At 53.7% G+C, this 12,530-nt stretch overlaps 2 protein-coding genes across 3 annotated transcripts in view; one reads left to right on the top strand and one right to left on the bottom strand.

Annotated features, from left to right (window-relative positions):
- The window catches only part of LOC128273586 (ecdysone-induced protein 74EF-like), a 6,015-nt gene extending 1,834 nt beyond the window's left edge, over positions 1-4,181 (top strand). For both annotated transcript variants that reach the window (XM_053011586.1, XM_053011595.1), the window contains exons 2-4: positions 1,314-1,441; positions 1,502-1,726; positions 1,808-4,181. In XM_053011586.1, coding sequence (XP_052867546.1) covers positions 1,346-1,441; positions 1,502-1,726; positions 1,808-3,451 — 1,965 coding nt within the window. In that variant the 5' untranslated portion in view covers positions 1,314-1,345 and the 3' untranslated portion in view covers positions 3,452-4,181. The remainder of the gene's footprint in view (positions 1-1,313; positions 1,442-1,501; positions 1,727-1,807) is intronic.
- A 3,060-nt stretch (positions 4,182-7,241) lies between these two features.
- LOC128278328 (allantoinase) lies at positions 7,242-9,047 on the bottom strand. The gene is made up of 3 exons (XM_053017041.1): positions 8,871-9,047; positions 8,333-8,746; positions 7,242-8,240 (listed from the first exon to the last, which is right to left on the bottom strand). Exons 1-3 carry the CDS (start codon positions 9,045-9,047, stop codon positions 7,242-7,244), a joined length of 1,590 nt encoding a protein of 529 aa, XP_052873001.1.
- Between the last annotated feature and the right edge of the window lie 3,483 nt (positions 9,048-12,530).

Genomic DNA, 12,530 nt, shown 5'->3' with positions numbered 1-12,530 from the left:
GAGAGAGAGAGAGAGAGAGAGAGAGAGAGAGAGAGAGAGAGAGAGAGTGAGAGAGGCTGGGTTAGAGAAAAACATCACCTGGTCCCGCTCTCCCGCTTTGGTCTGGAGGCGCGCGCGTCAGATAGAGCGTTTGCATACTGCAATTAGGCGACTCTAGGAAACAACTTTTCCACATTCCACAGGCCCACCCTGAGGCGCGCCCGGGTTCCCCCCGTGTGGGGCCCGGCCCTGTCCCGGTTGGTCTGGAATCGCGATATCACTTTTCTCTTTGCCTCAACCCCGACACCCCTCCGGGGGGAGTAATCCCCGGGTCAGGTGGGGCGAGCGAGCCAGCCGGGTCCTAGAAGTCGGGTCATGCGGCGGCGGCGGCAAGTGGTCGGGCGAGGTCCACGCGGTCCTCGTCAGTAGGTCTCCTCCTGGATGTACAAAGTTCTTTATCCAAGTCCAAGTATCGGGACTGCGGCTCCTGCGACTGTTGGCGAATGTCGCAGCAGCATCCCCCAAAAAGGCCCCGCTACCAGGGATCACCGCGAAGATCGCGGGCATCGCGCAACACCTCCACATTCAGGAGACCACACCGTGCGTGTGTGTGTGCGGGGCCAAGTTGGCCTTTTGGGGGCGTGGGTGTGTGTGTGGGGCCAAGTTGGCCTTTTTGGGCCCATGGGCGGGGGGAAGGCGACACAAACGCAGCCCGTGCGCAGCGCTAAAACCCGATTTATAGCGAAGGAACTCGAAACTCACCAAGCAGGTACTGCCCCGGGGGCGGGGGTAGCTGGGTGGCTGGGTGGGTGATGGACTCGCGCATGATTTACGGTTCGTTTTAACATGCCGCAAATTTTTAACGACTCCCCAAATTGAACCAATCTTGCTGGGGGCTGGGGCTTACGGTGTCTCGCCGATGCCATTCAGGCTCGTTCTCGGGCGATATCAATATTCAAATGGCCGAGCGGCGGCGGCGGCGCTGATGTGGTTCTGCAACTTTTCACCTTTTTGTATCTGTGTGTCGGTCGGTCGGGACTCTCTACACGCTTGACACTCTTCTATTCGCTTCTTCCGCTTCTTCTTCTTGGTTGTGCCGGGTTGGCAACGGTGGTGACGGGGGCCGCCAGGTGACGGTGGCTATCGTTCGCGGCTCGGCATTTGCCTTCGCCACAGCGCGCTTCGAATCTCGAGAGGCGTAGGCGATTTAGCAAGAGAAAAGGGTGTGTGGTTGTGTGTGTGTGTGGGAGCATGTGATTGTTTGTTGGCAGATTTTGTGTTCTGTTCCGTCGCTCTCGCATTCATTTGACCGCTTACGCTCGCTTACCACGCAGTGCCACCATCGGCAGACCATCGAAGGCAGACAATGGCGACGGGAACCGGGGGCCGTCTCTGGCAGGCGCTGGTTGTGCTCGGGCTGGCACTGACGCTACCGCTGGTCGACGCCAACCGGGAGCACAAGGTAAGCCGCCGACAGCCGTGCGACTCCCAATTTTGTCACATTTCCCTCACCCCAACACAGGTACACAACATCGTGCTCTACCCGAACAAGCAGTCCTGGTGCACGACGCGCAACATCAGCCAGGTGATCGCCGAGCCGGGCTGCCGGCAGGTGACGATCGACAACAACGTGTGCGTCGGGGCGTGCTTTAGCTACTCGATACCGCACACGGAACCGTCCGACCCGGGCGAGATCATCGGACCGTACTGTGACTCGTGCCAACCGTCGGAGGTGTCGTACGTATCGGTGAGTATCGGTGCCAGGCTTAAGGCCAAACTGCGCTTCCTCTACTAATTGCGGTGCTCTCTGGTCGGTTCTGGGTCACAGGTGAAGGTGGATTGCACGGAGAACCCGAACGGGAAGACACCGTACCTTTCCAAGCACATCCAGCTGATACACAACTGCTCGTGTACCGCTTGCGAGGAGCAGTCGAAACGGCGCCCGGCGCTCGCCGAAACCGGAGACCAGTCGCAGGAGACTTCGGCCTCTGGCGAGCAACCAGTGCATCATCCGATGGTGCAGCAGCAACATCATCAGAAACATGAGGAGCAGCAGCCGGCGCCACAACACCAGCAGCAGCAGCAGCAGCAGCAGCACCACCACCAACCGCAACAGCAGCAGGAGCAACCCCAAGCGCAGCTGCAGTCGCAGTCGGCGGAGGACCGGAGCGACCCGACCCACAGTGACACGATCCAGGACGACATACCGGAGATCCTGGAGGTGGTGCACTACAGCGAGAACGACACGGAACCGATCCGGCTGACGCCGCTGCACGACTTCCAGTCGCACACCGGTGGCACCACGTACCTGCAGCAGCAGCAGCTCAACCACTACGAGCACAACAGCCACACGGACAACGTGAAGCGGCTGCTGCACCAGAAGATCACCAAGCTGCTCCGGTCGATCAAGGCGACCAACTCACCCGCCGACCGGGAGCAGCTGGTCGAGATGATCCGGCTGATAAAGGGCACGAGCGACCGGAACTGGGATGAGCTGGTCGTGAGCCTGCAGTCGGAGAACTCGATCCTCGACTTTAACCGGCTGCGGACGGAGCTGGTGGAGGAACCGGAGGAGGAGCCGGCAGGGCTGGTGTCGGGTATCGATAACGCTGCCGACGCCGCCGCCGCCGCCGGCGCCGCAGCCGCCACCGTTGCGGTGGCGGATTCCACGAACACGCTGCCCGCTAGTTCGGAAGAGGAACCGATTCCGGATTTGTCGGCCTCGGCCACTAAGAAAAGTGACAGTATCGATGACGTCGCCGTCGCCGGCACCGCCGCCGCCGGAGAGAACGATCATCGACGGCTAATGCAGCACCAGTTCGATGCGGTACGCCACCGCGCGGCCCAACCGGCACCAGCGGAGCCCGCTGCCCGCGAGGATCACGGGCACGCCTCGCCTCAACAGCAGCAGCAGCAGCAGCAGCAACATCTACACCAGCACCAGCACCACACGGTTGGAGAGCGTATCGATGCGCACCATCACCTGGCGCGCGGTCCACACGGGGCGCTAGTGATCCGGGCGGACGCGGCCGATCAGGAGGAGCTGCGGAGCCACCAGAACGGGCACGAGGTGCAAGAAAAGATCAACATCCACGCCCACGAGCTTAAACCGAATCTGGCCGGGCTGGTCGTCACCTACGATCACCACCGGGGCGAGCGACACCATCATCACCATCAGCACCACCAGCTGACGACCGGCGGGCTAGAGGGCGCCGGGCTCGGCTCAGCAGCAGGAACCGAGCAGCAAGGGCCGCCAGCCGAGCACCAGGGCTCCGAGCACCGTTCGCACCCGCACCACACCCAGCACCAGCACCACCAGGCGCACGGTTACCATCCGCACGGACCACACCATGGGCATCATCGCGAAACGGGCCACCAACATCACGGCAGCCAGGCAGCGCCCCCCGGCAACGAGGCGTTGTCACCGACATCGCCGCCGGCTGCGAGCACGGGTGAAGCCCAACGCAAGTAGTAACAAGTAGGTCCCACCCTACCAGCCGCTAGCAGCGCTGCCCTGCTGCCACCCGTTACTATGAACCCTTTCTTCTGCTTTACTCTATCGATTTCACTCGTTCACTCTCTGGCCTTCTATCATACACACACACACACCGCCTACCACCACTCCCGATTGCGGCTCCAAGAGAGTTCCTCAGAGCCAACCCTCAGAGGGTGATCGGCCGCGAGGGCACGTGTGTGTGTGTGTGTGTGATTTATTAGAAATATACGAATATTGTATACAGGATTTATTTTCAAATTGAAAAGTACTTCACCGAGGAAGTTCCCGTGAACCTAAAAGCCTCGCTACTTCATAAGAGTTAGGTTTGAGGTTTCTAGTCGATAGTCGCCTGCTAGATGTCGGCCGTCGCCGAACGGTCGCCGGTGGTCGCTGGTGGGTTGGCGCGGCAGGTGGGTGAGCTATAAAAGGAGAAAAAAAACGGGAAAAGAGAGGGAGTAAGAAAAAAAAGAGAGAGACAGAGAACGATGATGGGAATATTAGACAGACAGCAGCGCGGTGTGTTATTATGGTTGTTTGTTATATATATATGAACCGTTTTATTTTTTACTCCAATTTTGTTTTCTTTTTACACGCATCAGAACAATAGAGCAAAAACGTTGAACAAAATCGGCAACGAATTACACGGAACTTGTTAAACCTAGATTGATATTTATGTGTAAAAATATACTATTATTATTAATACCAAAATTAACAATAATATTATTGTATGATGATTACAGAGCATCGCTATCGGTTTCTTTCTCTACGGCGTTGTAGCGTATGTGTGTTTTATTTTTTTCTCTTACGTGGTTTGTTGTTTACAAGCTTGTCACTATTCTGTTCACGAGGGTCGAAAACAACAATCCTTTTTTATCCGGACGGTCCTTATGCGCAGGGCGGCAGTTCGAACAGTGCATTTACTTTTGAGCAAAACTTCAAGTTGGTGCCTATTGCGGCTCTGTTCGTTCTAATAATAATAGTGCAGTTCAACAGTGCAGAAAAACATTGTTAGTTAATGTGCAAGTGGCTGCAAGCGTAGTTGTCACAGACAGCTTTGACGGCTTAAGTTTTTTATCATTAAGGTTCGTCGCTTTGAGTTATTCGTTTGATCTGCACCGCGCCGCAAGGTATGCAACCCGGTGTACCTTGTATGGGCGGTTGGCAAGAAAGACGGCCTGAAAGACAACAACGCCGCAGCAAGCGACCGTCGACTGGGGTACGTCGAAGAGAACACAAAGAAACCGAACGGGAAGGTGCTGTAGCTCAGCCCCAGCAAATTCCAGCCGATGCATAGTCATCATGGGGTTCGTCGCTTTACGTCTTTCCTAGTTAACGTTCATTGCTTTGAGCTATTCGTTTAAGTTGCATCTCGTTTCATCCCTTTGACCGTTTCTATTGGAGTACCAGGAGAGGAGTGGTACTGGGTTTGGAGTTCTCGCAGGATTTCACAACTGTCACTTGAAATAGAAACAGATCTGCACGACAGCGACCGTCTCCGTATTTTTATCAAAGAGCCTTCCACCTATAATGTCTATGTCATCAGCATAGACCAGGATCTGACTGAACTTGAAGTGGCTGGTTCGTGAGATTTTCACTCCAGACTCCCGGATGGCTCGCTCCAGCGAGCGATGTTGATGAGGAGACTGGCTAGGTCAGTAGTCTCAAACTTGCGGCCCGCGGCCACGTCCGCGGAGTATACAATTACGTTACACCAGTCAGGATAGTCAACAATAAATCACAAAAAAATGCTTCTCGTCGGTTCAGCTGCCGGCACAGAGGTAACCGATACGATTTATTTCAAATCCAAACCAAATCAGGGTGCGTAAAATTTAATGAAAAAACATTTTCTTTGTGTGGTGCGGCCCGCTGACTAGCTGTTACTTCCCAATGCGGCCCACATGCTAGTATGTGTTTGAGACCACTGGGCTAGGTGATCCCCTTGGCGCAATCCCTTGCTGGTGGCAAAAGGATAAGGGAGCTTTCGGTCCATCTTCACCTGGCTTTTGACGTTGGTCATGGTCATTCTAGGAAATCTGGTAAGTTCAACCATTATGCCGCACCTGCCGCATGGGGGTGCACATGGGGGCTGATCAGTGGTAGACTTTCCTCTTCGGAATCCTCCTTGATACTAATTCCAACTGTCTCATCAAGGTATGGGACTACTTGTTCCTGCAGAACGAGAGAGAAGATCTTATAGACAGTATTCAGCACTGTCATACCCATACAGTTACTACATAGTACCCTCCCTCCCTTGTTGTGCATGGAATAGATGATGCCCAGCTCCCACTCACAAGCTCCCCACTATTCTACGATTTGATGTAGCTCTAATTCAACTCTCTTTTCGCAATTTTTACGAGCTTGGCTACAATCCCGCCGGTGCCTGGTGCTTTGTCATTCTCTAGTGAACGGATGCTAAATCAAGAACGTTAGCTGCTCAATTTTCTTAAAATTATCGGCTTATACACCCAAATCCAAATAAGATATTTACAGACAAAAATCAACCACAACCAATCGAACCAAACACTAGCCCCAAAGAGACGAATTATGTATAACGCTCAAAGTCTCTATAATACCAACAATAACAACATGACCGCTCGCCTGATCAAATCCCCGCCACGGGCGAAAGGTCTAGCGTGTATCGTTATCATGCGAGGCCTTTGCGTCTAATCCAGATCCGGAGGGATGCGTCCGGGGATTGCCAATGTCAACATTGCTGTGACCTGAGCTTTACCGTTTTGTTTTTTTGGCGGAAGTGCGATGTACTGCGCGGTACTGGGCGCGGTCCGAACAGCTGTTGACATGCCACGCGATGCTGCCGGGCAAGGTAGAGTTCGCTCAGGGCCCTGGTGTGTCCTAAGATTACGGATTCCACTGGCACACACTAGAATTCTTCAATCTGTCTTTCGATGCCTCTATCTTTATTTCTCTCTGTTTCTTTCTATCTTTCCCTCCCCCCTCTCCCACCTTCTATTTCTCTCACTCCCTTTCTCCGTCTTGATCTCACACATCAACAGATTGGTTCTGACGCGCTCTCTCCCGCTCCCGCTCATGGGAAACGATTTGCCGATCCAATTACTGTACGTGGTATTTTTGGTAGCTCCTAGCCGGGGTAGTCTTATCACCTAGCAACGGTCAGTGGCGTACTAGAACAAGAACGAATACTCACAAACACCAACAAACCCAAACACACATGCGTGTTAACCCAAGGGTGAACAACAAAAACAACAAGCCGCGCCGAAAATTTTCCATCAGTCCGTCAGTCGCGACCCGCAATGAACCTAGGGGCTCTCTATCAGCCTCATTAGAGTATCTCTCGCTCTTACTTTCTCTCTCTCTCTTTTATAGGTTGTGATCCATGGAAACCTATATGGACGGTGGCCCGGGCGCCACCTAATTGCAAAAAAAGTAAACAGTAAGTTAAGCGATGCCATACAGCACAATTCTTGGCGGCGCTGATGGATCCTGCCGGCCAATCACTCGATAGGTCAACAGTCCGCCCATCCGACAGTCATGGCGTCTTCCACGGCATCCCGCTGCTCCCGCGCAGCGGGAAAGGGAGCACCGCACCGTACCGAATTGAGTAACACAACACGACTTGGTGGCTGCCCAATTTTATTTGCTAGGGTTATCTATGTACAAGGCAAGGCTACACGCTACACGCTCCCGCTAGTCCAGAAATAAACTTTACGTAATAGAAAATGACTCGCCGCCATCGGCCAACTCCGTAATACGTAATCAGACTGCTGGTTAAGGGGCACAGCTGGCACTATAGGTCAACCGAGTCCTCCAGGTCTTCGTCGTCATCGTCGTCATCTTCAGTAGTGCTGGTTGGCGAGTCCTCCGCCAATGGCACCAGGTGTGCCAATTTGTACGGCAGACCAGCGTGCCGCGGGTCGGTGGTGGTCGACCGAAGCAGTATGTTGCCGAGCGGTGGTCCAAAGATGCGGCCCTCGCGCCGATAGATGGGGGTTCCGCGCAGGAACGTGGCGTGTACGACACCGGTCAGCGTCCGGCGCAGGTACGGTGTGGTACCCTTGTGCTGGAACTCGATCTCGCCCTCGGTCACGGTGAACGTGCCGTCCGGATCCCAGACACACAGATCGCCGTCGTAGCCTGGGTCGAGCCGGCCTTTGCTGGCGTCCATGCTGCAGAGCCGGGCCGGCTCAGTGCAGAGCAGCCGAACCGCATCGTCCAGCGTCAGACCGTACTGCTGGCAGTGGGTCCAGAACAGGGGCAGCCCGAACTGCACTGACGCGATGCCGCCCCACGCGTCCAAAAAGTTGCCACGCCGCTTGCCGACCGGGCCACTCAGTAGCTTCAGCTCCGGCGTGCTGGGCGAGTGGTCCGACACCACCAGGTCGATGTCTCCGGCGCAGATCGCGTCCCACAGTCGCTGCTGGTTCGAGCGGCCCCGAATCGGCGGGCAGCACTTGTACTGGGTGCCCGCGTCCGGCACGTCCTCGGCGGCGAGCGCCAGGTAGTGGTGGCAGGTCTCAACGGTTAGCCGGGCCCCGTTCGCTCGGGCCCGCCGAATCGTGGGTAACGCCCGGGCCGACGACAGGTGTACGATGTGGGTTCGCACGTCGTACTGCTCGGCGATTCGGGCCACCAGCTCGATGGCGCGCTGCTCCATGCTGTCCGGGCGCGTCTTCAGGAACGTCCGATACTGGAGCGGGTTGATGGTGGTGGAAGCCGATGTTGGTGGTGTGGAAACCGGTGCAGGGACCGCCGCCGCTCGCCGCTGGCACTCCAACTCCGCATGGAACTGATGGATATCCAGGGGAGAGACTCCATTAGGCACACACTGGGCACACTGGGGTGAGAGCATCCTGGACCTCCTGGACCCGTCTAACTTACCGCCAACACGGCGCCGGTACCCTCTATGAGGCGGCACGCCAGATGCAGCTGTTCCTCGGTCACGTGCGGGAACTCGTCCACGCCGGACGGGCACAGGAAGCACTTGAAACCGACGACACCGGCCGCGATCAGCCGGCGCAGCTCGTGCAGATTGTCCGGTACCAGGCCTCCCCAGAACGCGACGTCCACGAACAGCTTGCCGCGGGCGGCGGCCAGCTTGGTGCGCAGGTTGGCAACACTGGTCGTGGGCGGAATGGAGTTGAGCGGCATATCGCACAGGGTCGTGAAGCCACCGGCCGCGGCCGCCTTCGTCGCGGTGTGGAAGCCCTCCCACTCCGTGCGTCCCGGCTCGTTGATGTGAACGTGCGTGTCGATCAGGCCGGGCATCACCACCAGATCACCGAAATCGTAGTGCTGTGTATAGAGAGATAGGTGTGTACACATCAGACACACATCCCAGACAGGCATCCCAGACAGGCATCCCAGACAGGCATCCCAGGGGCATCCAGGCGCTGGTTCGCTGTTCGAGTGTACGTACCTCCAGGGCATCGTGGTCGTGGTGGTCGCGCAGAAACGCATTCACCTGCCCGGGCGTGTCCAGCACCCGAGTCACCCGCCCGTCCACGGTCGAGATGAGCAGCCCGCCAGCGAACAGGCCAGCCGGGCGCGTCGCACTGTTCAGATAGATCCTGCTGCTGGTGTAGAGCGCTTCCATCCTGTCGCCGGAATCCCAATCACCGGAATGGTAACCGGACGGCCCGTGCCGGCCCGCTTTATAGGGCGCGGCGCAGACGGTCTCTGTCCCGGCCTCACCTAGCGGCGGCGGCACTATCTGTCGGCGATCCATCCATCCATTGGCCGAGCCCGCTCCAGCACCTATCGCTCCAGCTCGCTCCAGGTCCTGACGAACGCACGGGCCCTCCGGTGCGTGCACTGCTTTCGTTCGTTTGCTCGTTTGCTCCAATCACTGCGCTCTAGTCCTCGCTCTCTCGCGCTGGCTGGTTCTTGCGCTGGTGCTCTTATTCTCGGTGCCCTCCTGATCTCCTGAAGTCGTCGCTTTCACCGACGACTCTAGTCGACCAGCTGCGTATTGCGTTTGCCCGCAATCGTACCGGGTGGCGGGTGTGTTCATTTTTCTCTTTTTATCGATCCCAGCTTCTTGCCGCCGGTCTTGGAGGGTATATTTATTAATGGCCGAACCTGAAAGCAACCTCTGGAGATCTGGAGGGCACTAACCGGCATGCGAATACCTAGTAAGACTGTCGTTGAACACATACGTTGAACGTTGGGATTACATTACGTCCTGGACACTGCACTTGAGTTTAGGTTCTGGTCCTAGCTGCTGAACACTATTCAGCGGCAGATCTCGAAGACGAAGAGTCTTAACACGCGGGATCAGACCGCTCACCATGCGCGCGTACGCGTGGTCGGCTTAATCAGCGCTGGTCCATCAAGTGATTCCATCAATGAAATGTTCCAAAAAGTGATGTTTAAGGTCTCGTCGAGTATGGGCCAACAGGAATTCAGGAGCAGTGCATTCCGCGGTGCACGTCGATGCGCGCGAAAGCTGACAAATGAACGAAGCTACCTGAAAAATATCACCCGATTGATCCCGATCATCCGATCATACCACATGGGTTATGTTTTCGCGTGCATATGCTGCAGATAACAAAGCATCGTACGAATTGTTTGTGTTGCTGACTTCGTAGTTTCGTAGTTTCGAAGGCTGTGTAAAAGTGAAACGAAGCTAGGCATACTGCATGTGGCGCAGTTCGTGCGTAGTTTCGTAAACAAATCGCAGTTACAAACCAAAAAAAAGGACAAAGGAAACGTAAACAAATGGCGGACAACTAACAGCGTACTCATCGTCAACACGTGTCGCTCGTTAAACGCATCACGCACCCGTTGGCGTTAGATCGGATCGTTTCGGAATCGATCCGATCCGAATCTGGCTTGCTGGCGTCTCCGGATCTGCTTCAACCCAACCCATGTACGAGACCGGACGGGTGGGAGAGCGGTAACCTGCGGTTATGTGCGCAACGATCCAGGACGGCAACCGGCTTGTGGTGATTGTGTGGAAAATTACCGACCGCTTTCTGGCCCATTTCGGGGAATCGTGTACGCCACTTGCTCGTCTATTTCTGACCGCGATCATCCGGTGGCCGAAAAGACTGATAAGAGGCATCTGGTTCGGGTGGACGGAAGCAGGAAGAGAGAGAGAAAGTGCAGGAGAGAGAGAGAGAGAGAGAGAGAGAGAGAGAGAGAGAGAGAGAGAGAACACAAGCATCGCGCACCAATGAATGGCGATTAATCAATGGAACGGCAGGCCTACGGTGAAACATTTGGCAGCGGGGTGTTAATTGAAAGCCGCATTGCGCCATCGTACCAGGTACATAGTTCATATTACGTTCACATAGTTCATAGTAATAGTTTATCTTAAGTCAGTTTAAGGTTTTCCGATTCCGAAACGTCACTACTATTTTCACTCAAACTAACCAACCATCAACTTCTCAGCATAGTCTGCATCGAGTGAGACGCATCACGCATCATTCTGGAGCAATTTAATTAATGCACTCTATATAGCTTTCATTCGTAATGAACAAATTTTCGACCGACTTAAGCATAGAACACAGGTGGGGTGCTCTAAAATGCAAGGGAATCCCAGAGAAAATTGATCAACTCATCGAATAGCAGTACGAGGCATTCACGTGTTCAGCAATGTGGAACAATAAACTACTAGGTGGTTGGTATCCGGCAGATCCTTCAAAGTATGATTGAGTATAGTCAGAACATCTATCAACTCTTCGTCGATCGTCATCGGAATTGCGCCTATCAGCAAGGGATTGCGCGAAGGGGATTGCCTAGCAAGCGAGCCTTGAGTAGAGACCTCAGGTACCGTCTACTTCAAGTCCAACCAGATCCTGGTCTATACTGATGACATAGACATTCACCAAAAGTTCAAAATTGTCTCGAGCTTCACCTAACTAGAGGTCGATAGGTGCAAGGGGAGTTCGCGCTAGGCTGCTGGAAACCTACAGGCCATTCTACAATCTGAGGAAACTGTTTTGCTCATATCTCGTGTCGAAACGGTCGGTCTGTTCATGTCGGTCTCGGGTGGTCTGTTCATGTAACGAGAATGGTGACCACAACAAACCAGCCCGCAAAGTTAAGCCGTCGAGTAACCAATAATAGTTGAGTCGAGTAATTGCAAAACCAATAGAGGTGGGCCGGCTTTACGAAGACTCGACAAACAGCACAAACATCTACTGAATATGACTATTAAAGAACCATCAGTTCACCCACGCTGATGGAGCAGTCGGTAATGGTCGTCGTTGCCACGTAGCTTGGGCTCGATTCCCTAGACCAGCGACAGAGAGAAAACAGAACGTTGCAGTAAGCAACAGAGATTAACAGAGTCTCTCTTGCAGGCCAAGACCGCTCAGCGTTTGTGATAAAGCAAAGTAAAGCAGTATCGCTTCCAGTGCATGTTGAACATTGATGTAATGTTCCCAGTGAGTCGTTTACAAAAATGAGATAAAGTATCCTTTTAAATGAAGTTGCGTTAAATTAATGAAGTATCATTAATTTATAAAAAAAAAAATGCAAATGTCAATCGCATCAATCAACCAATTATGACCATTATTGTTGGTGGTTGATTCAAGCCGGAGGTTGATGCCGAAAGCCATAATTGGGTGTGATAGTGATGGTCCGATAAAGATATAGCTAATTGACATCTCCGATCAACAATAGGTGATTATCTAACTTGCACCGGTCATTGATGTCGATAAGAGTGTTGGATAAGACGGACAACATCGTATCGGTTATTAACGTCGATAAGAGTGTCGGATAAAACGTACAAGATTGTTAAGTCGACGCTCAATCGTCGGGTAGGAAGGAAGAAGGCTCCGATCCAGAAAGTACAGGGTGGTCACAGATGCGTGCACTTTTTCATCAATCTATATATTAGGTTGGGGAAAAAGAAATCCATTATTTTCTCGGTTGATGTCTTTAGTGATCGATATCTTGTGAAGTATCGAACGTACAGTTTCAAGTCTCGTTTTAAAGCTGATACTTTCTACTTAAAAAAATGCTTTCACTGTTTATTGTTTGTTCTATTCGTTTGTAAGTTACAGGGTGCTAACAGCGGAGGTCAACGAAGACAAAATTCGCTACATTTTACAGTTTTTCTTTGAAAAAA

Source organism: Anopheles cruzii, chromosome X (assembly GCF_943734635.1).
Source record: "Anopheles cruzii chromosome X, idAnoCruzAS_RS32_06, whole genome shotgun sequence".
In the NCBI taxonomy this organism is placed as follows: Eukaryota; Metazoa; Arthropoda; class Insecta; order Diptera; family Culicidae; genus Anopheles; species Anopheles cruzii.
This window is presented reverse-complemented; position numbering and strand designations above follow the sequence as displayed.